Source organism: Solanum pennellii, chromosome 11 (genome assembly GCF_001406875.1).
Source record: "Solanum pennellii chromosome 11, SPENNV200".
NCBI classification, from domain to species: domain Eukaryota; kingdom Viridiplantae; phylum Streptophyta; class Magnoliopsida; order Solanales; family Solanaceae; genus Solanum; species Solanum pennellii.
Genome location: NC_028647.1, coordinates 65560439 through 65586794, shown reverse-complemented (window position 1 = coordinate 65586794; position 26356 = coordinate 65560439). Strand labels below are relative to the sequence as shown.

At 34.6% G+C, this 26356-nt stretch overlaps 3 protein-coding genes across 3 annotated transcripts; all 3 read right to left on the bottom strand.

Annotated features, from left to right (window-relative positions):
- Window positions 1-150: 150 nt before the first annotated feature.
- On the bottom strand, window positions 151-10904 carry LOC107004932 (V-type proton ATPase subunit a1). Its single transcript, XM_015203358.2, has 18 exons — window positions 10473-10904; window positions 9149-9193; window positions 7684-7806; window positions 7440-7547; window positions 6610-6723; window positions 6342-6515; window positions 5962-6099; window positions 5433-5540; window positions 5202-5309; window positions 4951-5099; window positions 4155-4308; window positions 3916-4076; window positions 3209-3415; window positions 2947-3130; window positions 2103-2186; window positions 1508-1704; window positions 1357-1416; window positions 151-750 (listed from the first exon to the last, which is right to left on the bottom strand). Exons 1-18 carry the CDS (start codon window positions 10611-10613, stop codon window positions 546-548), a joined length of 2460 nt encoding a protein of 819 aa, XP_015058844.1. The 5' UTR covers window positions 10614-10904; the 3' UTR covers window positions 151-545.
- Window positions 10905-11448: 544 nt separating this feature from the next.
- Window positions 11449-20075, bottom strand: LOC107005132 (arogenate dehydratase/prephenate dehydratase 2, chloroplastic-like). Its single transcript, XM_015203632.2, has 12 exons — window positions 19658-20075; window positions 19483-19550; window positions 19023-19115; window positions 16087-16287; window positions 15934-16014; window positions 15718-15813; window positions 15551-15628; window positions 15329-15418; window positions 15162-15229; window positions 13213-13294; window positions 13011-13079; window positions 11449-11862 (listed from the first exon to the last, which is right to left on the bottom strand). The coding sequence occupies exons 1-11, from the start codon at window positions 19929-19931 to the stop codon at window positions 13020-13022; spliced, it is 1191 nt and encodes a 396-aa protein (XP_015059118.1). The 5' UTR covers window positions 19932-20075; the 3' UTR covers window positions 11449-11862; window positions 13011-13019.
- Window positions 20076-20870: 795 nt separating this feature from the next.
- Window positions 20871-24886, bottom strand: LOC107005123 (cinnamoyl-CoA reductase 1). The gene is made up of 6 exons (XM_015203621.2): window positions 24649-24886; window positions 24399-24571; window positions 23492-23677; window positions 21876-22038; window positions 21418-21604; window positions 20871-21281 (listed from the first exon to the last, which is right to left on the bottom strand). The coding sequence occupies exons 1-6, from the start codon at window positions 24767-24769 to the stop codon at window positions 21137-21139; spliced, it is 975 nt and encodes a 324-aa protein (XP_015059107.1). The 5' UTR covers window positions 24770-24886; the 3' UTR covers window positions 20871-21136.
- Between the last annotated feature and the right edge of the window lie 1470 nt (window positions 24887-26356).

Below are 26356 nucleotides of genomic sequence, written 5' to 3'. Positions count from 1 at the left end.
GGATCAAACTTAAAATTGTTTCTCTAAAAAAAAAAAAATTTTATTTCAAAATTCAAAAAATTTTGGTGATTCCAAAGAGATTAAGGATGAGGAGCAATACACTTAAACAAAGGATTATGTAACAATTTATAAGACTAAACCCACAAAATGTATACAAGGAATCATATAATCTGCTGATTGTGTAAATTTGCCTCCACAAAAGAATGACACACTTAAGATAAATGCTACTATAATGATTTCCCTCTTTACAAATAATTGACTCATTTTTGTGTTTGGGAAAATATGTAAAATAATCTATGAAGAAAAAATTTACAAATCTCTTCTTTAAACAGCTAACTATAAGGTGAAATATTATGTGTGCGCCACAACTTTACAACTCTATGCTAAAACCAGTTGCTTATCAAAAGAAAGTGAGCAATAGTAGTCAGCCAAAATTGTGTCCTTTTTCAGAATCCTCTGTGACAGGCTTTTTTTCCTGTTATATGGTAGTAACTCTTCTTCTCTGCAGAATTCCTCAGAAAGAAGGAAAAGAAAAGGGTTATGTACTAATCATCGTCGTCTGCTAATGAAGCAAAAGAAAATGGGTTGAACTTATAGCCATCGCCATGGTAGAATTTGTTTTGAAATTCTACCCAATGAAGACGCAATGCATGAAGGAATGCACTGAGAGTCTCCATCATGAGTAGTATAAAGGTTGTTGCAAAGGCAAAAACGGACAGGCCAATGAGCCGTATGACCAGGCTATCATACCTGCAATTATTAAGTAATTAGCTATTCGGATAAAATTGATAGCTATGATGTTGTCTAAGGTGAAATGTTAAATCGACGTAATCAATTGCCCTTTGACCAAGACATGTTGTAGTCCCTGCCCCATAAAGAACCTTAAGAGATCAGTTCAGGCATCATGCAACATAATAATTTATAAGCACCAGAAACCATGGTGATTGCACTTGCTTCACTAATGGTACAATTGACACATTGTTCATTTTTCATGCTTCCACTTTTCGGCATAGTCTTAATGTTAATTTGACCTGTCATCTATGCCTTCAATGAATACAGTAGAACATATAATCTTCGCAAAATACTTAAGCATAAGACCAGAAACAATTTGGATGAAATGTTGCTAAACAAATCGGAGCTGCAGAAGAAAACTGAGCTGGTTTCGAGGGAATACTTGTTCTAATTTCAAATACTTACCATTGCTAGAAAAAAATCAGGAACCAAATGAATTTAACAGACATTTCAAAAGGAATAAGATTTGAAGTTCACTACTATGAACACCCATGTGAAGACAATGAGCAATGTCAAAACAAGAAAAATATGAAAAGCAAGACAGATATAGTCATGAAATCTTACCCCCAAGCAAGGAGGAGAACTTTCTCATAGAAGACAGTAGACAGTTCAGAATGAGCCAAACTGCATCAACATCAAAGAAATGTAAAAAATTTTGAAACACAAAACAAGTTTGCTGTTGATGATGAATAAGCAAGTTAAATGAAGGATTCACCTCAAAGCCCACAGACGAAGGTATGATGCAGTGTTAGAGACAGCACCCAAAACAAACTCAATAGAATGTATCATTTGATGCACAAAAACCTCACTAAAATTAAATTCCTCATGGTGGTGTTGCCTGGCAGAGTCTGGTTCCTCATAAATATCCACCTCGGAGGTTCCAAGAAGGCCATAAGTTCCGCCTTGAAATCTCTAAGAATCACAATAAGGTAGCCCAAATAACCATAAGAAAACTGTCAAAAATAGAACTAAATTTGTTTTCTATTGTTAGTTCATTCCTCTTTATACTTATTCACCCTTTCATTCTCACCCACTCTTTCTCTATAAAGAAAAAAACAGTACTGGTTTTGATGATTAACCAAATTATTATTTAGCCAAAATTAACCAAACCAGTCTTGCGCAAGTAACTTTTGGGAGGACTGTAACATGAGTACATGACCAGTTTGTTGACTCACTTGTTTTAACACCCCTAAATTCCCAACCTCTCTACAAATAGTTCTCTCTGGTCTTTGTGCTCCCTTTTCCATTAAATTTGATTATCCATTCCTTTATGCTTTTCTCTGAATCATAAAGGCAAACAAACGTAATACCTCAGTGTGAAGTCTCTTCAAAATAAAAGGTTTTGGGAATAGCATCCATGGAACAGCAACAAGTGCCAAAAGCAGCAATATTACCTGCAAATTGCAATAATAATTGTTAGAACAGGGAAACAGAGATAAAGGATTTATTCCATTTATGGCCTATAGGATGGGGGATTAGAGATACAAAGATGACCCATTGTTCGGCTGTCTGGCAGAGTTCGATAAACGATGGAATTATTAAAAACCACACCTCCCATCCTGCATAAACTTATCCGCTAGGGGAGAAGCGACAAAAGTTGCCAGATAGGGATTAAAGGGTGTTTTTACTCCATAGATTATTTCCCCCATTCCACACACACACTGCACCAACCTTTCTTTGCTTTCTATTTTTTGTAATCCTTTTAAACCTTGAATTAATAAGTTTAGCTGCTCATGATTCTAGCATGAATACAAGAATTCATGAATAATACAAGAATGAATAATGAAATAAGAAGAAGAAAATAACTCTATGATGAAATGCTCCAAACCTCTCCTTCTACTGATTCTTCATTTCAAATTAGTCCTTATTCCTCATTAGTCCTTATTCCTCATTAGTTATTTAATGCATTTAGGCCAAGAATTTTTTATTTGAGAAGGTAATAGTCTAGGCCAAGAACATTTTTGTCACATACATCTAAAATCCATGTACCAAACATGGGATACAAGTGTATACAATCTTATCCACAGTCCATTTATTTACATCATATCCTACCGTGTAATCTAGTGGTATTACAGTTTTACCTCATCACTTCTGTAACTCAAATGAACTCTAAGAGCAGAAGATACATACAGAAAAGGATGCAATTGCACATACCTGAAGCACACTCTGGCCCCAAAACAACTGGTTTTCACCAAGAGCCTCGAAAGGACTTAGGAACATATAAATCATAACATGGTAGAGATCTGCCTGAGATCCAGTGCACCATTTAACAACAACGAGGAGAGACAGGTATCCAAAAAGGCTGTTGAGAAAGATCACTTGTGGCACAAACTGATACCTGATAACAAATCAATAACAAAATAAATACCCTAAACAAGAAAACCATCAATGACACAGAAGAAAAAGGAATACGCACTTAATATCAAGTGAGCTGTTGAAGAAACGTGCATTGAAGTAACTTAATATGATTCCAAGATTCATCTGCACCACACCCAACAAAATAGACATCTTCATCTTAAGGGAATTCAAGAAAGGAAGCTCCGAACGGCTACCTCTCCAGCTTGGATCCACACCAAAAGGATAAGGATCCCTGTATTTTATTAACCCCACTGTTTGCGCATCACTGCAAAAACAAACATCAAATTCCAGCTAAAACTCCAAACATAAAAAGGCTGGCCAGAAACTGTGCATTAAAATACTAACTCAAGCTCTACGTGCATTCAATGGCAAGAGAACCATCAAGACCATTATTTGGAAGAGCAGTATCTGAATATGTCCAAGAAATATGGAGGGGATAGTGACTGTTCGATTGTATTCTACAGCTTCCTATACTTCACAAGAAAGCAATGGGAAATCATGTTGAAATCTAATAAAAACTTAGCCAATCTTCACCATTAGTACATAATTAGGGGTATTCATGGTTTGTTGAAAAAACAAACCGAACCATCAAAAAACCTTGATTTAGTTTGGTTTTGAATTCTAAAGGCCAGGCCAAGGAGAGGGAGCTTAAAAATGCAAATCACAATCTTGATCAGAAGTTCATAAGAAATTACATTATCATTACTTTGACAAATCACAAATCTAACTCTATATGGAAAGTTAACAAGTTTAATAATTCCATACCTGCATGAAGCATCTCGGCATTTGTATGCAGAGCCACCAAAAATATGAAACGGAACAGAGAAAAACTCATTATATATCAAGCCACAGTAAATTGAAAATATTGACATTAACAGGAGCACATAGCGACCGCCAAAAAGCATCTCCATAAAGCTGCCCAATTTCTGTCAGAAAATTTTATTTGATTACAAAAGGATTATAAAAATTGCATAACTGCTGATGTTAAGAGGAGGACAGCATACCTGAGAACTGAGCTTGCTTTCCTTAGAAATAAGAACTAATGCTCCCAACAACAAGCAAATTCCATGACCCCAATCTCCAAACATCACCGCGAAAAGGAAAGGGAATGTAACAATGGTGTAGACGGCAGGATTTACCTCCTGGTATTTAGCAACACTGTCAATGTAGACAGTAGTAAGTGCTTTGTTTTGCCGAAGCAACAGAAGTCATGGATATTTCATTTTTATAATAATCAATATAGATTCTACACTTGATCTTAGCCAAAGGGGCAGAAAAGTAGCATCAGAGATGGATATTGACTTTTCATAGTATATAACTTTACATACTTTTCATAGAATGCAAATGGAACATTTATTATAAGAGCTGAAGCATCCCAATTTGACAGCATTACACGTAAAAAAACAATAAAAAGGAAGAAAGCTGGACTATCAGGTTTAAGTTTTATGTAGATCACATTTTGCCTATAGAAAACTACAGGAATAATAAACACCATACTGCAAACAAAGTCTTTATATGAACTAAAGGAAAACAAGGAACAAAGACTCCATGAAGCACACATAATCTTTATCATGAAAATCAATGACACTTTAAAGAAGATGAGGTGACCCATGTGACTGAATAATATAGACAAACATAAATCAAATTAAGGCAGTTTCTGCAACTAGTTTTGAAAAGGACTCATGGAAAGAATAATATCATCAACATACACTCTATACCCATGACCTAATAGCATTACCTAACTCGTTACATTGTAGATCAGTTTCTTAGATAACTAAATGCTACTACACGTTCACTTACCCATAAGCATCTACAATTTCTTGATATGCATTTGTGAAACAGTTTGTCCTGAAGTATGTTGGAGGTGAGTCTACAGTATCCATCACATGAAATATAATTCCCACTTGTGAGTTGCTATCCATTGTCGCACGTTGCAAAGCCTCTTGTATCTAAGGTGTCAAAAGCAAGTACATGGCAATAATATTATAAAGAACGGATATGGAAACAATGAATAAGTAACCGCTAACATAAATAACATCAAAGACGAGTACCTTAATCTTTGCAAATATTGGACACCAGCCCTCTCCAACTAGACACTTCTTCGTGACATCAAAATTCAGCATATTTAATGTGTCATAAACAGCCTTTTCCCTTCTAACCTAGAAAAAAAGAGTTTGAATTCAACTTGTACTTCAGGCTCACTGGAAGATTTGCTCTGACATGCCACTAATTTAACTACATTATATAAGAATGTCAGTTTATACTGTTATCTTCACTCTTACCATGTTCATCCATTTTGTGAGGTGAAATCCAATAGACGTCAAAGCTTTATCTCGATGACGTAATCCAACATCTAGAGTTGTCTCTAATTCAGAAAGCCTCGACACAACCTGCAGTCAAGATGTTCATCTCAATGGTCAGTCTTATACTTTACGGCCAGGCAACTGAAAATGATTACAATCGAGCTAATATACATAGGAAGAGTATACAAAAGAGATCTACTGAAGCAATACTCAACGAACTGGCGCAATGTGATGCTACATCACATGAAGCTATTGCTAGAGATTGTAAAACCAATATATAGGGCCTCTTTCCATGATTACTTTTTTCCAAGCATAACATGACCTTATATATAAATTAACACAAACCATACTAGACAGGAAGAAGAAAAAAAATTGTTTCCATGACCGACTAGCAGTATATCCCAAAGTACACTGACTGATGTGCAGTAAAACAAGCTTGTTCAACAATGATGTCTATGAAACTCCCTTTCCAGTAATCAGAAAAGATTGCATTAATATTTTGACATACTTCTCGAGTTATTTGCCTCCTCTTGGTCATGTCTTCTGGGACAGGATAGCAATTGGCACCAAACGCCTCACAAATTTTCAGTATTTTTGATCTCGCTTGCTCACCTGAAAAGAACACAACGAAGACTATTTTCTCGACCTGCAGAAGCAAAAATTGGGTGTTAATCACATACTGAACTATCAACTAAGCCATTTTGTAAGCAAGGAGAAAACAAAAAGGAATATGAATGGGCATTAGAGTATTGAAGAAGCCATACAGCATAAATAGGAATATAATTCATTGAGAGTTTCCTTAATTGGGAAAATAATTCTTAGTGCAACAGTGTAGAAAAACCAATTACTGGAGTTCACGGAAGAGCAATTTAGAAGAAAGAACGTAACCATTTCATTTGAAGAAGGATCCAAGATTTCCTCATCAGCAACTCCCTGGTGGAAAAGCATATTGCCCCTCGTTGCACGAAATAGCATTCTCTCAAATTGTAGAACTTTGGACTTGCAGATAATGCCACTAATAAATCTTACTCCAGATTGATTTGAAAGTTCTGGTTGCATCTCCTGAAGATTGGAAAAAATCTCGTCTCAGATGCATGGCAGATACAAACAATAAATCTTGCACAGTATCAGTCTAATAGCAAGAAGAATAAAGTACCTGCTCAAGCAACGATGCTGTATCTGTATAGTTATCATTGGAGTACACGTTTTCACTTAATTCTGTTTCCTGAGCTGTTGTATGACTTCTACTTGAGACAAGGAAGTCACTGGCCTAAAGTTTCCAGAGTTACAGTTAGCAGAAATGAGAAAAATAGCTCTGAAAGGGAAAGTATTTCTTGACCAAAAAAAAGGATGACTTTGGTCCAATAGCTACAATTTACTAGAACAAATATGACATAAAGTTCATTGAGTTAGTCTGAATTCTCAAATGCATGGAGGAATTATAATTGGCAACCACCAATGTCAGGATTAACAACAACAAATCAAGTACTAAAGAATCAATTTCTCAACTAACTCTGTCATCTGAGAAGCCATTAAAAACTTTGCGCATAAATGCATTGATCAGATATAAAGCATTCCGAAATGAAAGACACCCACTATGGAAGAATAACATAAGAATTCATTCATCCCTTTGAGTGCTCCGATGTAGTTTTCACGTCTTTAATATACCTTGAATTTATTCGATATCTTTATGTTCGCATCCAAGAAAACCAAGTAATGGTTGACACATACATGATTTTGTTACTGTAAAAGCATTCACCCAGTAGTCATGACTAAAATGGTTTAGTGCAAGGAAAGAAGAAACATAATAGATGGATATTAATGAAAGCCAATACCATGCACATATACATATGAGAAGCAAATGCATGACAAACGTAAGCATATTGATGAAATATTCAGACAACATTAAGTCTGGCATGGACCAATTTATCAAATGTGAACCAGTGCTCATTAATGATATAGTAAGAAAGAGAAGTCAAACTGTACCTTCTGCAATACCATCTTAAACTCAAGCAGCTCATTGTATGATTGCCTTAGCTTATCGCTATTACCATTCATTTCAATTAACTCGTGTTCGTGCTCTGCAAGTTGTATCTGAAATTCATAATAAGTCTGCATGAGCTTTTACTCGGAGCGAGAAGTATACAAGAAAACAAATACGCATAAACCCTATTTGGACAATATAGTAAGTATTCATCTGCCAGCAAGAAGAAAAATACTATAAAGACACCTCCAGTTCTTCAAGTTCAATATCAGGTTGTGAAGCAGGACGCAGAGAAGGCAGCATCCCAGCTTTTTGTATCTGATCTTTGAAAAATCGTAGTTTTCTTGACATCTCTGCACATCTTTTTACCTATGAAAAATCATACATGATTACAGTGAAAGATAAATATAAATTACTTTTGCATATGCTTTTGATGTCAACTTGTTGTTTAGTAGTGAAGTTCTTAGTTTATAAAAAAGAGTGGTAGTTCAATACTAAATAAATAATTTAACAAAATTAAAGACTAAATGTTGAGTCCAAGTTATGGACCTCCTCTTTGCCAACAGAAACACAGATGTATCATGTTTTTTTGGCAACTTAGTAATCATTCCCGATAAGTAAATCAGGAAGGCAAGTCAATCAGTATAGTTCCATTAAGTAGTATTCCCACTAGAAATTGTTCAAGATAATCTTTAAATGGTTGATAAAAAAAATTATCAAAAATTTAAAGCATGGGAGAAAAGAGTAATACAAGAGAGATCAATGTAGTTGCTCTTATCCTTGTGTTAGTCTTAGCATTTAGCCCTAGATATGAAGTTACAGGCGGAGAAGGGGACAACTATGTGTTAGAACTAGAGAATTCAAGGTAAGCTTCGGTCTAAATTTTAGCATGCAACCAGAAAGATGAAAGCTCGTACGGTGTTTAGCAATCAGAAGTTTCACGTAAACTAAGGTTGCTTTAAAATATGAACTAACAATCACCACACTAGCATCAACCTAGGAATATATGGAATGCTATCTTTTAAATCAGATCAATCAGAAGATAAATAACAGCATAAAAGTTATTTACCGCCAACACTTCCAATTTCTTATCATAAACCTCTATATCACTGCATGGTACTATATAGACACAATATAATTAAGTAATTAAAAGTGCGCTCTTTAATATTTTGACTTTGTAAATGAGATGGTACATATTTCAAGATGGTATCACAGTAGGCAGAAATCCTGAATTCAAATCTCACTACCACCTAACAACAACATACCCAACGTAATCAATCTCCTCACTACCAGCCATTATAAAATGGGGAAAATTTACATGTGTGAGACCAATAAAAAGGAATCAGGTCCGCATGTGAGGGGCAGGTTTAGACGTAATATAATTAAGGAATTAAAAGTGTAATCCTTCTGATAGTTTAAGCTTTTACTCACACACTTCAACAATTACCATTACTAACCTTGAGTAACTTCACATTACCATTACAAGCTGAAATTGGACAAAATTACTTCTTATCTTGACTAAAGGAATGGACTTCCATCAATTCTCAAGGGACAGTTTCCAGAAAAAAAGTTAATTATTACGATTTGTCAAAAAACACAAGCTAAAAGTGATAACTCAACAAATTAAGTTAATGATGGAAACACATTTCAGTGAGGTAATCACATCTAGAATCCTCGAAATAAAGATGTTGTATATGCAATTAGTGTATACCTGGTTTACAAATGTTCTTTGGAAAGGACTTTTATCAGCATTTAACTGTCAAAAGAAAAAGTTAGATAGTGAGTACATTTCCACCTAACACTATCAAAGAAGGTGAAGCAGAAAATAATTACAACCATTTGTATTTATATAAAAAACATTCACCTTAAGTAAGGCCATAAATTGGCCACAACAAAAACCTTTCCTTAAAAACATCAATACAATCAATACAAAAGCTTTCATTCTCAAAAATATCAGTACAAAAGCTGCATCAAGACAAATCAGTACAATGACATTAAAGTCTGCTTTATTTAAATACGCTTGTTTGGGATTGAGGCATAGTTGTTTTTTATTCGAACACGCTTCATTTTGGCCCTTCAAGATCAAACTATTATCATAAACTTTTCTTGGTCAGCAATTTCTTAACAACAAACCATCTCAGTAGAAGTAAACTGGACTCTGCTTCACTAGGACACCCATATTTAAAGTGGAATCTATCTTTCAAATACTACTACAAAAGAAAAAAGGAGCGTGCCTTCTACCAACAACATAAACATCGCCAATTCATGTAACTCCTAAGCATAAGAAAAGAGTAGTCTGCCTGTAGGTTACATAAGCATCTATAATTTAGAATATGTATTCATGGTGCCTTTCATTCTAAAACTGTCCACTGAAAAATTCAAATTAGTTAAGCCATTCAAGTTTCTCTATCAAACTATCTAAAACTATCCACTAAAAAATTGTCAACCAAAATAAATCTGAAATAGTAGTAAAGACAACTCTAAAAATCTATGGCGCTCAGAGTCTTTAACAATATCATCGGGTGCGTGCCAGACCCTTCAACAATAGAGCGATTTTTAGGATTCGACATGGATGCGGCAACATTTTAGGAGAGTTCGAGCAACTTAGCAGTGAAAAATATGAAAAGATTATTAAACACAAAATGAACCAGATCTAGTAGCTAGTGATCTATCCACTACAAATCAAAATGTGATCATAATTCAAACTCAACTCATTTTCTCACAACACTCAAGCTCACAATAAATCATCAATCTGAAGTCTCAAATCACAATTTTTTTTCATAAAAATCATTTCTTGATCACTAAATTGCACCGACATCACAAGTCCCCTTCTCAACCGACACAAAACAAATCAATGACTCTCTCTTAACACTACCAAAAACTGCTACAACATCACTTAATATAATATGTTTCGACGCAACAAATTGCTGAATCTCCGTGAATCATAACACAAAAAAAAAAACTTATTGAGCAAATAAACTTCGCATAAAAAAACATATTTTGTGATAAACATGGAGAAAGGGATAGATCTGTACATCACGAAACTGAAGAAGGCCAAGTTGTCCAAGGTAAGTAATAGCAGGATGAGCAGATTCAACAGGAATAATAAGCTGAACAAAAGTCATCTTCTCCGAACGCATCAGATCCATTGGAGGCAAATTGTCTATGTACTCCATTTTCCATACACCGACTAAAAAAAAAATTCAAATCTCTTCAGATCTAATCACACGAAAAATACACAAACTTTTTTTTTTCTGGCAATTATATTTTTTCTTTGTTTAGTATTAATGGCGGCACCGATTATGGAATTTCAGTTTGAATTTTTTTTTCTGTGCAGAGCCATCACTGAAGGGAACAACAGGTAACTGCCATGGAAATGGAAATAAATTCTGTTTTGGTTTTAAATTATTATTATTATTTTTTTTTAGTGAGGAGAAGAAGAAGGGGGATGAAATTGTAAAAATGGAAAAATAATAGACATGAAAGTGTAATATAAGCTACCTTATCAAATAGTCAAAGTAAAATTAATGGTTCGGATATTAGAAAAATATTTTTAATTTTTTTATATTTCATTGATATATACTAGAAAATAATCTTTTTAGTGAAAAATTTTAGAAAAAAATAAAATAATAAATGATATTTATGATTTCTTTGACCATTCTATCCTCATACGTTAAAGAATTATTCGTACCTAGGATATGATCATGATAGTCTTTTTTTTTTTTTTTATCTTTATCGAGTCTTTTTCTTGTTTTATACGAAGCATAAGTGTAGTGGAAATTCAAAAGTATGATGTTACCTTTTTAAAAGAAAAAATAATTCAAAGGTGAGTACATTTTTTGAACTTAAAAAGGAAAAGCAATCTCTAGTGTTATCTTGCACGTTATTTTATGATGACTGGTTTTTGTTGGATCAAATGTGGAATAGCACATTTTAAAGATATGTACAAATGGTAGAATGATGATATATCCTTGTCTAATGAAAAAGAATCTTGTTAACAAAAATGGGTCATGCAATGGCAAATTCAAATTCAATGACATATCAAACTTGTGCTACATATCAAACTTGTGCTTGAAGGAGACGGATCTAAAATTTAAATTTATCGCAGAGTTGCCAATAAAGAATCATCACTGTTCTTCATAAGTAAACAAAATAAAAAGGCAAAAGATTCTACAGAACATGTATCATCACTCTGATCATCTACATTTCACTCCTTCAGTACCAGTATGCTCCAGGACTAGTGAACCCAAGAGAACAAATCTGGGAGAGAAAATAAAGAACACAAGAAAAGAAGATGAACTTAGTAATTACACGTATCAAATCGTCGTGTTGCATGGTATCTATAATGGAGTTTCAGTCATCGGAGAGTGGAACCACCAATTTCACCATCGTGCATCTTCCATAAGAGCGTCTTCACGTGTTTGCCTGCAATATCAGTTAAACTTAGTAACCTTATGTTTTTTTGGGTTGTTGGATGAGGGGCAGGGGGAATAAAGCTCCACAAGAGGACAACTTTACTGGAAGTCACAGAAACCAAAAGGTTTTGTGTCTAGAGATGCTAAATACAGCTTGATCGAAATCCTAAGTTATTTTCTTAGGAAATTCCAACTATACGAGCTTCGCAAAGTAACAACCAGTCCTACATCCATCCAGATGAGGAGGAGGAGGATACTAGAATGAATTAAAACATCTCAAAACCATTTCTGAGATTTTCATTGCTAATCATCTCTGATCACCACAATTGGTATATCTTACAGGGTGTATGGCACAAGCTTGACACTTGAGACTTATCACTGAAAGTGTTAATAAGCCAAAATGAGCTTAAAAGCCACAAGTACCCTGCCAAGTTGTAACTTTTCGGCTTATAAGCATATCCAGTGTATCCCTAATTACCCTTCCCAAAACAGAACTTCTACCTCCATTTCTGGCATTATTCCTTTTTCTTTGAGAAACAACAACATACCAGGTGTAGTCCCACAAAGTGATATATGGAGAGGTAGTGTGTACGTGACCTTATCCCTACCTCGGAGGTAGAGAGGTTATTTCCTTTTCTTAGAGAAAGTACTTCTTAATTCAATTTTTTTTTGTAAGTACTTGTCAAGGCATTTCAGTCATTTTAACAGAAAAAAATGGTTATCAACCCTACAGCCTGTTTAAAACCAATTGTGAAGTTCATGGAGTACAAGTTCAGTGTCGTATGGAAAAGAGACAGCTTAATTTGTGATTCTATAGAGTCGGGTAAAGATCCCTTGCAAGTTGTCTGATTCTTTCTCTTTTCATCGAATGACTCGGTCTCTACTAAGAGACAATAAGTCTGCTAATTTCTAGAATATCTATCTCCTCTTTCAGTTATCCTTAATATGAGGATTCTCTTCCTCTAGTCCCATTCTTTTGTTTTCCATATTGACAATAATTTACTTCCACACGGAAGGGAAAAAAACAGTAACATTCATACCTCAGGCCACAGGCAAATAAGACCCTTGAGCAAACAAATATTTATTTATTTTGCTAAGAAGAGCAAGGAAAATCTATAAGGGATCTCTGAGAAAAACTCTTAAATACACAAGTGATACCTTGTAATGTCAAGCTATTCCACTATCCGAAGGGTAACTTCCTAAAACACGCAAAAAGGTAGCAAATTCCTGCAAGGACAAAACAATTCTCATTCTGTGCTCAACTATACCACTGTGACAACCCTTGTGAGTGGTCTTACTTTGCTCCTCCCTGTATGAAAGACCAATAAATACTTAAACATCAAATATGACTAAAAAGTACCTTTAGATGCCCCAGAGCATTTTGAGCCCTTTGATCAGCCATTGATGCTTCGAAATCAACATAGAAAAGGTAAGGGAAGTACCTGCACACGCATGACATTATGACAAACTGTTTTTCTGAGTATAAGATGATACTTGGTAAGAACGATGCACTTATACATAATTTGTGGTATATGTATATGGTGTATGTTATTCGCAAACGACATAGTATTGATCAACAACACACGAGATGGAGTTAACAATAGACAGGAGATATGGCGATAGGCCCTAGATTCTAAGGCGTCAAGTTAAGCAAGATCAAAAATAGAGTACATGGAGTGCAAATTCAGTGTCGCATCCGAGAAGGCAAATAGGAAAGTGAGGATTGATACACAACTCATCCCCAAGAAAGGAAGCTTCAAGTATCTTGGGTCTATAATACAAGAAAATGGGAGAACAACGAGGATGTTGCTTGCACATAGTTATGGAGTGGAGTGAACGAAACAGAGGCTCGTATACGGTGTCCTATGTGACAAGAATGTGTCACTGATACTGTAAGATTTTCTTTTTTTGGGAGGAACTGGTAAGATTGAATTCTTCAGCATTAAGGGTATGCTGTCTACCTCCAAAATGGGATCATTACAGATTCCCTATCAAATCTATAATCTAGAGTGATTATTAGACAGACTATGTTGTACGAGGTGGAGTGTTGGTCAGTCCAGAACTTGTATGTTCAACAGATGAAGGTAGCAGAAATGAGAATGTTTAGATGGATGTGCGGACATACTAGAGAAGACAAGATTAGGAACGAAGATATATCAAGCAAGGTGAGAGTAGCCGTCATGGTAGACAAGATGCGTGAAGCAAGGTTGAGATAGTTTAGGCATGTGAAGAGGAGGAGCACAGATGCCCCAATGAGGAGATGCTGGAGGTTGGCGATGATAGGTTTGGGAAAGTTAAGAAAAGACCGAGGAAGAATTGGGGAGAGGCGATTAGAGAGGGCATGGCTCATCTTTAGGCTTTAGCTCATCAAGGAAATAACATTAAATAAGAGTCGGTGGAGATTGAGGATTAGGGTAGTCAATAAGTAGGCAGTAGAGCATTTTCTCTGTTCACAGTGGTAGAGCAGGGTTCTAGTCTGGAGCATCTATTTGTTCCCTTACTGCAGTATTACTACTATGCTAGATTATCTTATGCTTCAGTTTTATTACTATTGTTGTTTCCTTTACTTTGGTTATCTTCAATATTTATTATTGTCAGTACTTCTCTTTCTTCAATATATTCATCATACTTCTTTACTCTTGCATTTTTTATTTTATTGATAACTGTAGTATTCGGACCAGCTTGTGTGCACCTTGACTAATTCGACAGGATGCCTACATAGGTACCAAGTAACTCTGTCAACCAAGGCTACAACAAATGGAAAAAATCACCTAATATATTGTCTCTGCTGGGAATTGAACTTGAGACCTCAGGAGGAGGATGCTCAACTGACTTCATTGACCACCAGCCACACCCTTGGGTGCTTTACTCTTACATTTATTTCAAACCATTTTCTAAAAAACAATTTTCTTGAGCTAAGGGTCATTCAGAAACAGCCTTTCTACCCCACAAAAGAGAGGGGCAAGATCTGCATACACCCCCCACCTTCCCATTTCCCAGACCCCACTTGTGGAAATATATTGGATATGTTATTGTTGTGAATGAGTGTTATATCACTTCGACTAATGGGATATCTATTACCCTCCGACCTGTACAAGTACCGAGTAATTCTATTGACCAAAGGCTTTGATAGATCCGAAGAAATCACCAAGTGATTTTGCTTCAGCTGATTTGAATCTACCTCAAGGTTCTCAATACACTTCATTAACCATTAAGTCACATCACACCCTTGATTACATATTATCAGGAGTATGTATTAATTCTATTCTGAAATTGCGAATGCAAAGAGAAGAGTTGTATGGTACATACTTTGGAAATCCATCTGCACTATCCTCAAGCACCTTCAAAGCCTGCTTTTGTAGTGGACGACTCTCAATCTGAACCAAGATTTGGAGTTGCAATCAAAAGGTTTAGTTTGCATATCTAATGCATGACGTAAGAAATAACCAGCAAATTTTCAGCAAAGTCAAACTAACCTTGGTAAGGTTAATATTCCGCATGGCAAAAACAGCTAGTGCCTTGAAAAGCACCCCCGGACCTTCATCAAGTGAAAAGACTACACTTGTCTGTCATGATCAATAGACAAGCACAAACCACAGAATTAGGTGAGAATAACTTTGAAGACATTCAAGAAAAACATATACCAATTCAGTTACAGTTTTGCTATATGCCGAAAAGTATCTAAATGCAGGACTAACCTTGAATGGTTTATCAGTACGAGGAATAATGGGCTCCCTAGCCAGCATAAGGAAGCGGGTGACGTTATCAGAATCATCCTGAAATATACATAGTACATACATATGAAAAACTGACAAATGAATTAAATAATTAGACAACTAGCTAGTTACATCAGATTTTTGTAAACCTGAATATCTTGTGCAAGCACATTCAAACCATAGATTCTAGATGCAGCTAAACTTGCAACTGCTCCTGCATCTTTGAGTTTGCTGAAAGCAATATACTGCAGAAATAGTCAATCAAAAACGTATAAATATAATATGTTGAATCCATTTTAATCTACCACACAAATTGTGGAATCTTCTAAATCACAAAATGGAACAGTCAGAATATCTCGTCTAACCTTGGCTGCACCAGCAGTATCATCTACGGCTTCTCTGACCAATCCCAACTTCGTTAATGTGTTCTCACACTGAGCAAGAGCCTGATGTATAACCAGGTTTTGTGTAAATGTGTTTCAAACCATATAAATTATTAGAAAGCAAAAGAAGCATGCCTGTGGATGGCTAAGAACTCTTTTCAGGTCTTCGATTTTGACGCCGTTGTTAGCCAGCAAACAGTGTCGAACTGCTAGTTTGACTTCTCCAACTATATGTAAACGATGTCTCAGCAAAAGGTCATAATTCCTGTGGATACTCCCCCCTAAAGAGTTTTCTATTGGTAAAACTGCTCTATCAACAAGCCACCTTTCAACAGCCTATCAAACAATAAAGGAAAGTGAAATCATGATCCGTTTTTTACACATAAGTGCAAAGGACATTGAAACTAACTTCCTGCTACAATTAAAACCAACTGCTAAGAATCTACAGTTACCTACTTGATCAAAAAAAAACCTTTAGTGACCTACTTGATTAAAAAAAAATCTTTAGCGTCCTTAGCCTTCAAAAAAAGTTAATCACACAAGATTTTAGTTCAAGAATCATTTGTGACCCGAGCTACTATATCTCGCCTCACCGAATTAATTCACCAAGACTGACTGAAACAATTTGAGGAGAAATGCTAAGCTAGCTGAAAGCCTGCAGTATACATTTTGAGAGTTGGTACATTAAAGGGATCAGTTAAAGCTGCTTGGGCCTGACACAACCTAAAGGAGAATTGGTAACCTTCTTCCGATCGAGAGTGAGCGGATGGTACTTGTGATCAGATAACTTCTGTTGCTATAAGACGCAAATCATTGTGTTAGATTTTAGAAACAAATAAGGTATTCAATCCACAAAATGTTGGGACTACGACCAGATATTCTGCCCATGCACTAGTATTTCTATTCCTGCATGCTACAACAAACCAATGTCCAACCCAAGATAGATATGCCAAGCAAATATTATAATAAATTGATAAATGGCTGAGAGTATTTTCCTCTCCAAGTTTCAAAAGTATGTATATTTCATCAACACCACTTGACTGCCTCTAGATATTTCCAATAAGAAACCAATATCAGGTTCATGATCTAAGCCAAGCCCCAAAATAGAGGCATTCAGAAATCATAAGAAAGGTAGAGATAGGTAAGGACGAACTCAATTATAGAGACATATTATGAACACAAGGGATGGCGTCTGATGAAGTCTGAAGGTGAACAAAAGAAAACTACAGGAGGAGTACAACAGCATTTTTCACATAACATTCCAAGGCAATAAGCATTTTCCCAGCTTGGGCAGCTTCTTCTTAAATATCAGAAATTTCTTACACAGGTAGATTCTAGGTTTAACTAACCGATCTGTTCATATCCATATTGACAATAACGCATAAATCATTTATTAGCTTATAATTGAACTGTTGACCACCAGTATTTATTTATTTATTAAAGGAAAAAAGAAACAGAGCCCATAACTATGAACAAAATATCAGGAATCTAGCAAGTTATTATTAAAGTGAAATGCTTCAAGACAAAAGTCGGTCAACAGTATTAACAAATGGTAATATAGTCTAAACCTTTTATTTGTGATAAGTAGTCTTAACCTTATTTGTTAATAACTAGAATTTCAACATTCATGGTATGGACATAATGACAATGTCTTATGCAAGGAACAGTTCAGTCAGTGAGTACCTTCAAGATGTTAAAAAGTATGAACCTTTGTCTCTGATTGGAATAAATGTCAACACAAGTAACAAACTTTGAAACTGGTCATAGAGGAATGCACTATTAAAGATAATATAATAATTTAACAGTAGCTATTTCTTAAGATCTTACCTATAAAAGTAATTTCTTAAGCTCTTCTTTTGATTTAAGGATATTTAACTATTTTACAAGGTACATACTACTCCTTGCTTTTAAGTAAAATTAGGACATCAAGCGTGTAGCTCATGGTTAACGCCACATATGAGATCGATATACTTACACTTCCGAAACAATTTTTCACTCAACTAACTATACCTCAATCCAAATTAGTTGATGTCGGACTTATGAATCTTTTGTATCAAACTTTGCATCTATTCCTCTCTATTCAGGTCAATTTCATTTCAATACTAAGCATTAAGCAATCAGTCCCCTTTTCCTGACAACATGGTACTAACAAACTTGCCCTCTCCTCAACTATTCCACCAAGCGGTATGTTACCGCCTACAAGCACAGGTTTAGAGTAATGCAACCTAGCATGACTAGAACATACAGTTTACTAAATACTTTATCTTATAAGAAATTAGAAGATCTCTAAAAGGATGCATTTTCCAAATGTAAAAGTTACTCCAACACGAACATACATGTCACTAGCCTGAAGAAAAGAAGAAGAGACGTTTGACAACCAGGATAACCAGAAGAAGAGACGTTTGACAACCAGGATAACTTGACGTTTGAGATCAAGTTATTTAACAACTGAGTCTTTTTAGCTTCCATTTTTATTCTATTCTAACTTAATCCACATGATTCCAAGAGATTATAGATCTTTTCAGACAGATGCCTCATGTTATTCTACTACCCATTTCTTTTTCTTCTTTTTTTGGATAAAAAGATTTCCCCCTTCAACACATTATGTCCTCATATTGACACACCTACAAACCGGGTATATATGGGGTCTACATATGACATCGACAAATCATCGCAGTCAACCTTAATTTATTTTATCCTTTTTGCCTGCTACTTGCACCATCTGTAAGGTCTGATCATTTCTAATACAACAACATACCCAGTGACACACCTATTGCAATATTATATTTCAATTACATTACATGTTGGGTCCAGAGATCTAATTTTCACTCTCATATAACATTGCTTGTCTCAAATCCATTCACAAAACTCCTGTTGCTTATAACCTTATAACACTCCTCCACTTCACCCGTCCTATTATAATTCTATAACTTATATAGATAGCATTTAACTTTTTACTTTTTCTTTTGAAAGGTAAGAAATAGTTATTTACACGGATTAAAAGAAATGCATACTTCATCAAGACAAACAAATTCAGGACTAATCATTGTAGAATACAAAGGAGAACTCACTTCAAAAGCAGTATCAAATTGTTCGCACGGAACTGCTTCACAGTTGGGGTATGCTTTCTCTGCTGCTGATTCACTATAAGCACCACGCACACCCTGGAAACACAATAAAACTAACCAATCAAAAAACCTCCACAAAAGAAAGATGAGCAACCTCATTAGCAGACACACATACAAATTTTGAAACTAGTGAGAGCAAAAATAAATAATCCGAGTCCAAAACACCCACTCCATCAGTGATGGATCTGCCTCTTTTTTTGGGTGGATTAAAGATTAAACTTTATGGGTTCAATACTTAAATCCTTAGCATTGAACCCATTGTACTTCAAGTGTTCAGACTACTTATATTTTTACATGTAAATTTATGCTCCGGATCAGAACTACTTATTCAGACACTGAACTCTACATCCACCACTACCACTGTTAATCAACTAGTACAAATAAAAAAATGACACATTCATACCTGATAAGCAACCCGAAGACGAGAACCTTGAGAAGCCATATTGTTCAAATCAGCCGAAGTTAATGGCCCTGAAATTCACCAATTTCAATTTTTCAACACAAAACAATCAATACAATCACATTATCACAAAAAAAATAACCTAAATCAATCCATTTTACAAAAAGCCGCAACTTACTAGGCAAGGGATTAGGTGAATCCTTAGCATTAAATTCATAAGGATTCTCATCATTGACTTTATTCAGCTCAATCGCTTGTCCTTTCTTAATTTCACCTCCAAATGCACTGTCACTCTGGTCACCAGCGCTACATGCGTAGATCGAGATACAACGACGTCGTTTAGGTAACGGAGTGAAGAAACTCTGATTGAGAGATGGTAGATTTGAGGTGGTTGATTCAGGAGTAGAAAGGGAGAGGGAGAGCTTCGGTGACCTAACAATGGTGGCCGCCATGGCTGTGGTTTGTTCACTTGTTTTACTCTTTTTTGTGTGTGTTTTGCATGACAGAGAGAAATGGTGTTAGCTCTAGTGTCACTGTTTTGTTGGTGTAGAATTTACCACAATAGTAGGTGTGATTTAAGAGGTAAGTTATAAACCTCCTCCTCCTTTTTTCCGAATACGATAAATCTTGCTTCAGTATCATATTTCGTGAAATCACTAAAATGAAAATGACATTTTTTCTTTTTTTGATTTTTCACTCGATATTTTTGATTCATATTGAAGCTTTGGTCAAATCTAGATCACGCACTGCAAAGTCCATTCGAGAGTGACGCTCCCAACAAGATTTTCTATATATCTAGAACTGAGACACCAACCAATGCACCACAAAATGACTTTAACCAAACCCTATATCGATCAAGAAGGTACGCAACAAAGTTTTAAATATGTTGATAGTTCATTTTTTAATAAAAAAATTAACAAAAATTCTTCTTTTTTTTTTGACGAAAATTATAAGATGTCTTTCTATTAGTTTCACATGAATTTAAAAAATATAGGTCAAAGGTATAAATGGTCTGATGGTAGAATTCTTCAATGTAATGTTACAAAAAGAATTGAAAAAATTAGGTCAGAGTATTAAGTGGTCGAATGGTAGAATTTTTCTATGTCATGATACATGCTTTGGTTCGATTCTATTTTTATTTATTTCATCCTATTCATTGTTCATGAATAGGATTAATACACAAATATATGCTTTGTTCAATTGAAAAGTAACTTAGAAAATAGTTAAATAATCTTATTTAAGAAAGAAAAATATCAAAGTTTTGGTAAATGTCAACTTCTTATAATGAAAGCCACAAATGTAGGAATATCTCAAAGACATGAACTTTATTTTTGAGATATTAAAAAAAAAAATTCCAACAGATGTTGTGTTCAACCTGAAATACAATCATGAAATGGAAAGTATCGAACTCTACATTTGAAACTTCAACGTAGTCATTCATTAGTAGCTCGTTGCTACAACTTCTGATGGTATCGAAAAATGTCCATCAGTTAGATGTTATGCTTACAGGAAACTGTGAAAACAAGAAACCAAAGAGAGAATGACATAATTCTATTAGAAAGTTGTTATCAAGTTGAACCTGAAGTGTGTCTGTTTCACAAAATAAGGCGCTGAGAGGATCGATAACATAGTTTATCTACACAGCAACTATGGACGTTTAAGAAATATATCCCTTGATCTTCAAACTCTCAACGGCGTCCCTAATTATTTGCTCCATTTCAATAAATTCCAGTCCCAAATCCATCAACTTCTTAGCTCCATCCTTGGCTCTTAATAGTCCAGGTTGAGTATCTTTTGGCAACCTGATCCGAACAAGCAGAATACAACAAAGAATAACTAGTATGTAGTGTACTATATTAACGAGAAACTCGAATTGATAAAAGAGTATCTGCATACTAGGGCAGAAAAAACTCAGATTAGAACTTAGAAGAGTATTACCTAGGAATGTTATATTCAGGGTAAAGCTCTGCAACCTTAGCTGCGAAGTCTCCATAGTGAGTTATGGCTTCAACACACATGTGTCTTCCTTTTGCTGATTTGTTTTCATACACAAGAATATGAGCCAATGCCACATCCTTGACATGGACTAATCCCATAAAGAAATCTTTATATGTATCGGTGCAGCCTGAGTATAAACAAAGTGACAAGGCATGTTGAGGACACCAGCAACAAAGTTCCATAACTAAATATCCATCAAAGATATTTAAAAGCTTTAGAAAATATGATTCTAAGAGAAAGGTTCAGCAGAGATCAGTAGGTGGCAATATGAATTAATGAACTGATTCTTTCAACAAGAATTCAAATTGAATAGAAGAAAAATAGGAACAACAATCTACCCCCATCCTAGGGCTCTCCTTGCAGACACGAGGAAAATGGAACTCATTACTCAATGTTACCTTGAAGAAGACGAAGAATCATTTGCATGCTAGCATTAAGGCTTGGTGGGATAATAGGGCCCATTACAGTTCCTGGATTCACCACAACAATATCCAAATCTTTTTCCTTGGCAAATTTCCAAGCATCTTTTTCAGCAAGTGTTTTTGACAAAGGATACCATACCTAAACCATAAGATTGACGTCAATGTCATTTAAGGAACCAGCGAACATCACATTTGAAGGGAGCTGATAAGAAATGCTAAATTTACAAGAAAATTCAGCAGAAATCAAAAGAAGGAAGTAGGCTAATCTTTTTCACGAAATGTGTTTTGTCTAGGCAAAAGCCAAGCAAGTCCAGATTTAGTCGAGCTTTTGCTTCTATATTCTTTTAGATATTTTAGCCTAACTTACTGACTAAGCATTAAAAACTTAGTTAATTTAATCAGTACCAAATAAGATATTAACCATAAGGCATACAAAGGGGTAATTTTTTCTTCATCTTCCATGGCTTTCAAGATGCTGTTGTATCTACTTTGTTAGTTTTATATAAGTCAATAGTACAAAGGGTTTAAGCAGGTTAATCCATGGTATGCATAGCAATATTTACTTTTTATGAAGCTAATAGTTCATTGATTTGACGAGGATATCCCGCATACAAGACATAAACCAGAGTAGAGCATTTTACACAAGCATTATTCTCCACTAAACGCCTATTCGTAGACTGATTGGAACATATCATATGCTTCAAAGTTCAAACGAACCATAAAGTTCCACTTAGGGCCCGTTTGGATGGGCTTAATAAAAGCAGCTTTAAAAAAGTACTTTTGAAAGTGCTGAAACTTATTTTTAAAATAAGCAGTTATGTGTTTGGATAAAAGTGCTGAAGTTGCTATGCCAAACGTGAAAAGGGAAAAATGGAAGAAAGAGATGTTAGGGTTATGTTGTAATTTGGAGATTGTATAAAAATATTAAGGGCAAAAGGATAAAAATGTGGTCAACTTAAAACAACTTATAAGCTAAAAAAAAAAAGCACCCCTACCCCAGCTTTTAACTTTTGGCTTAAAATAAGTTTTTTTTAACTTAAAATAAGCTATTTTGAGTATTGCCAAACAGCTAAATAAGTCAAAAATCAGCTTTTAAGTCAGTTTGACCAGCTTTTAAGCTGAGCCAAACAGGCTCTTATTTCCACAAGATTATTTCACTCTTCAAAAGCACTTAAGTTCCATTCCTCCATATTGTCCATACGAGCACCAAAGGAGTTTTTACTGTCTCTTTTTTATAAACTACCACCCAATCTTCACATCTTTGATAATCCATGACATTATCGTTGCCTCTGAATATTCTCAAGAGTAGACTCTCATTTTACTCCAAGACGCTTTAAGGCTTAAGGAATTCTCTTATTTGTAGCACACAAAGCCTCTTATTGTTCATATCGGGTAGCTTAGTCAAAATAATGGCATACCTTAACAATAACTTGATATTCATGAATCAACCGAACTTCTCTAATTTGAGTTCTTGTTTTTTTCTTTTCACTACAAGAACAACTAAACATAACCTCATTTTAAGCAACTCACACAACACATGGATGGAGGGAAACATATAATTCTGGTAAAGAAGATAGGTGAAATGTATGTACCCCATTCTGTTTGCAGTACTCAATATCAGTCCAGCAATCCTCATTCATGATACGATCAGCTGGCCAATTAGGATTTGGGGTGATGGACGATACAGATGAAGTCACTACCACACGCTTAACACCAAGCTCCTTTGATGCTGTAAGTACATTACTAGTGCCTTTGATTGCTGGTGACAGAAGATCATTCTATAATTCACACGACCACAACCCCATGTAGATAACAGAAAGAATAGCAAATTAATACCAAAACTACAAATCAATATGAAGAACAAGTAAATGAGCAATAGCAGAAGCCAGACTAGAAGTCCACCGGTTCGGTGTAGCTTTAGTTCAAACACTATATTTGTATTAAAAACGGGCCAAATATACCTCAACCATTCAAAAGGGATCCGTTTTACAGTCCGCACTGTTATTTGGCTCAAAAATACCTTATGTTACATTTTTGGCTCCAGAACATCCTCCAACTAGCAATATGCTTCAAAAATATCTTCTTTCTTAACAGTTGCTCCAAAACAAATAAAAATGGTTCGGTCTTGCCCTTTAATTACTCAAAATAGGACAATTTGAATAGTTCAACAGCAAAATTGAACCATTTTTTCTTTGTTTTGGAGCAATCACTAGAAAGATTGATATTTTTTAGCCATTTTAGTATTTTTTGAGCCATAAAAACAATGATAATGGACATTTTTGAACCAACACCTAAAATTGATCCACTTTGAATAGTTAAAGGTATATTTGACTCATTTTTATGTGTTATTATATATATAAAGTACACTTAATCCCCAAAGTACTATCACCCTATATCGTTATCCACAAATAAATTTCAAATTCTCCGTCTGCATAGGACAGATAGTAGAAGACTAGTAGTAGTAAAAAAATAAAAACAAAGAGGGGTTCTCGAACCCACCTCAGGATCTTTAACTTCATCAACAATGCAAGGAGAAGCAAGATGAAAAACACCAACAGCACCAGTAATCGCAGAAACAATTGAATCGTAATCAAGCAAATCAATTTGATAAAGACGAAGACGAGATTCAGCTCCTTCTAAACCAAGTAAATGCTTCGTCTCCTTCTCATCATCTACAAAAATCAACAAAATTAGGGGGAAAAAAACTTAATCCGAACCAGAAATTAATCAAAATGAAGAGGCAACTCACTGAGATCTTTAACAGTAGCGTGAACAGTGTAGCCACGGTCAAGTAGAGAACTAACAAGCCATGAACCAATAAAACCGCTGCCTCCGGTAACACACACTACTTCACCTTCTCCGTTTGCCATTTTTTATCAGTTCACTTCGCCGGAAAATGCCTTTTTGAGTTTATCAGTGAAAGAAGAAAATGGGGGAAAATAAGCTCTACCTATGATTCTTTATCCAATGAGAAAAATACAATCTATTTGGTAGTATTATTTGATAACAAAGTTATTTTGCGATTAATTATCGCCGATAAATTTTTTTTATTAAGTAGAAGATACAATATATTGATCACAAAGACATAAATAATGAGATAAATAATCTCAAAACAATCAAATACTTTATATCAGACTAAGATAAAATGTAAAAATTATATATACATTATATCTCACTCACACTAAACTATTTGAGTTTTGTTCTAACAAATGGCTAGAGATTGGAAGAGAAAATGAAAAACAAATCCTTTCAAAATATTCTCTTAACTCCGTCACGTTTTAGATTCTAAAAAATGAAACCGTGACAACTAAAACGATACAGAAAAAGTACTCACTAAGAATACGTAGCAAGAAAAATACAACCAAGTATATATGCAAGATATACTTCATGTTGACAAATCTATCACAATCTAGACAAACGTATCATATATATTATTCGGCTATCTAGTTTATTAAAAGCGGACAAAGTATACACACTATACTGATATATACATAAAATATACATAGGTATATATAATATATACATGTTATACATATATAACTAAGTGTATATGTAGTATATATTTCAATTGTTTTTTATAAACTAAATGATCGAATGATATATATTGATATTATTCATATTTTAAAACTGCATTGCCCTATAAGTAAGAACATATAGAACATCAAAGATCAAAACAAGTGTTCTTTTCTTATTTGGTTGTTATATTTAAGTAGACAAACTTTATAATGTATTGTTACTCAATACATATGGTATTTTTTTCCACCTGAATTAAATAAGTTTATACTCTTGACATAAAAAATAATGAGAAATATATTTTTCGTCGATTTTATAAAGTATCGAATTCATTCAAAAATATTGAAAATAACAAAGTATACTATATAAAGCATGATATTACCACTTGCTTGCATTTGTTATGATTGTTTTCATGTGAATATGTCTAAGGCTCTAGGCTATGACTTATGAATATGGCTTACTGTATTTGTATCATTTTCTTTTACTTCAAGTATAAACTTATCCATAATAGGAGGGGAAATGAGTTAACTTTGAAATTTATGAATAAGAAATGAACAGTCTCATATATTCGTAAGCGAACTTATAAGGTAATTTATGAATTTATGTGAAGCTAACAAGTTTTGCTTAAATACTCTTCATGAATTAAGAAATTCAATAAGTATTTGTAAATATTTAAATGTGAATCAATTATTACCTTAGGTCACTATAAAATACAAATAAATTTTTAAATTTTGAATCAACTTTTATTTCTCAAACTTTGAGTAATCATTAATTACAACATTCTCTATCTCATTTGATATTCGACTTCCACCACTACTCATGGTCTCCGTTTTTCCTATATGCATATATGAGACAGAGAGAGAGAGAGTTTAACTGAGATAAAACTTAATTAAAAGGGCTTCTTAGGTTAGAAGTTATGGTAGATGACGAAACTAAAACTTCTC

Bases quoted from the DNA above. Each gene is read 5' to 3' on its own strand.
- LOC107005123 (XM_015203621.2), bottom strand. From the start codon at position 24,769: ATGGCAAACGGAGAAGGTGAAGTAGTGTGTGTTACCGGAGGCAGCGGT. The intron at 22,039-23,491 runs GTACATACATTT...CTTATGGTTTAG, and splicing joins AGTACTGCAAACAGAATGGG to GTATGGTATCCTTTGTCAAA. The intron at 21,605-21,875 runs GTAACATTGAGT...GTTTATACTCAG, and splicing joins GATTCTTCGTCTTCTTCAAG to GCTGCACCGATACATATAAA.
- LOC107005132 (XM_015203632.2), bottom strand. From the start codon at position 19,931: ATGGCGGCCACCATTGTTAGGTCACCGAAGCTCTCCCTCTCCCTTTCT. The intron at 16,015-16,086 runs GCATGCTTCTTT...GTTATACATCAG, and splicing joins GAGTTCTTAGCCATCCACAG to GCTCTTGCTCAGTGTGAGAA. The intron at 15,419-15,550 runs GTTAGTCCTGCA...TGATCATGACAG, and splicing joins GTACTGATAAACCATTCAAG to ACAAGTGTAGTCTTTTCACT.
- LOC107004932 (XM_015203358.2), bottom strand. From the start codon at position 10,613: ATGGAGTACATAGACAATTTGCCTCCAATGGATCTGATGCGTTCGGAG. The intron at 4,077-4,154 runs GTATGCTGTCCT...ATTTTCTGACAG, and splicing joins AAAGCAAGCTCAGTTCTCAG to AAATTGGGCAGCTTTATGGA. The intron at 2,187-2,946 runs GTATGTGCAATT...TGCAATTTGCAG, and splicing joins GGGGCCAGAGTGTGCTTCAG to GTAATATTGCTGCTTTTGGC.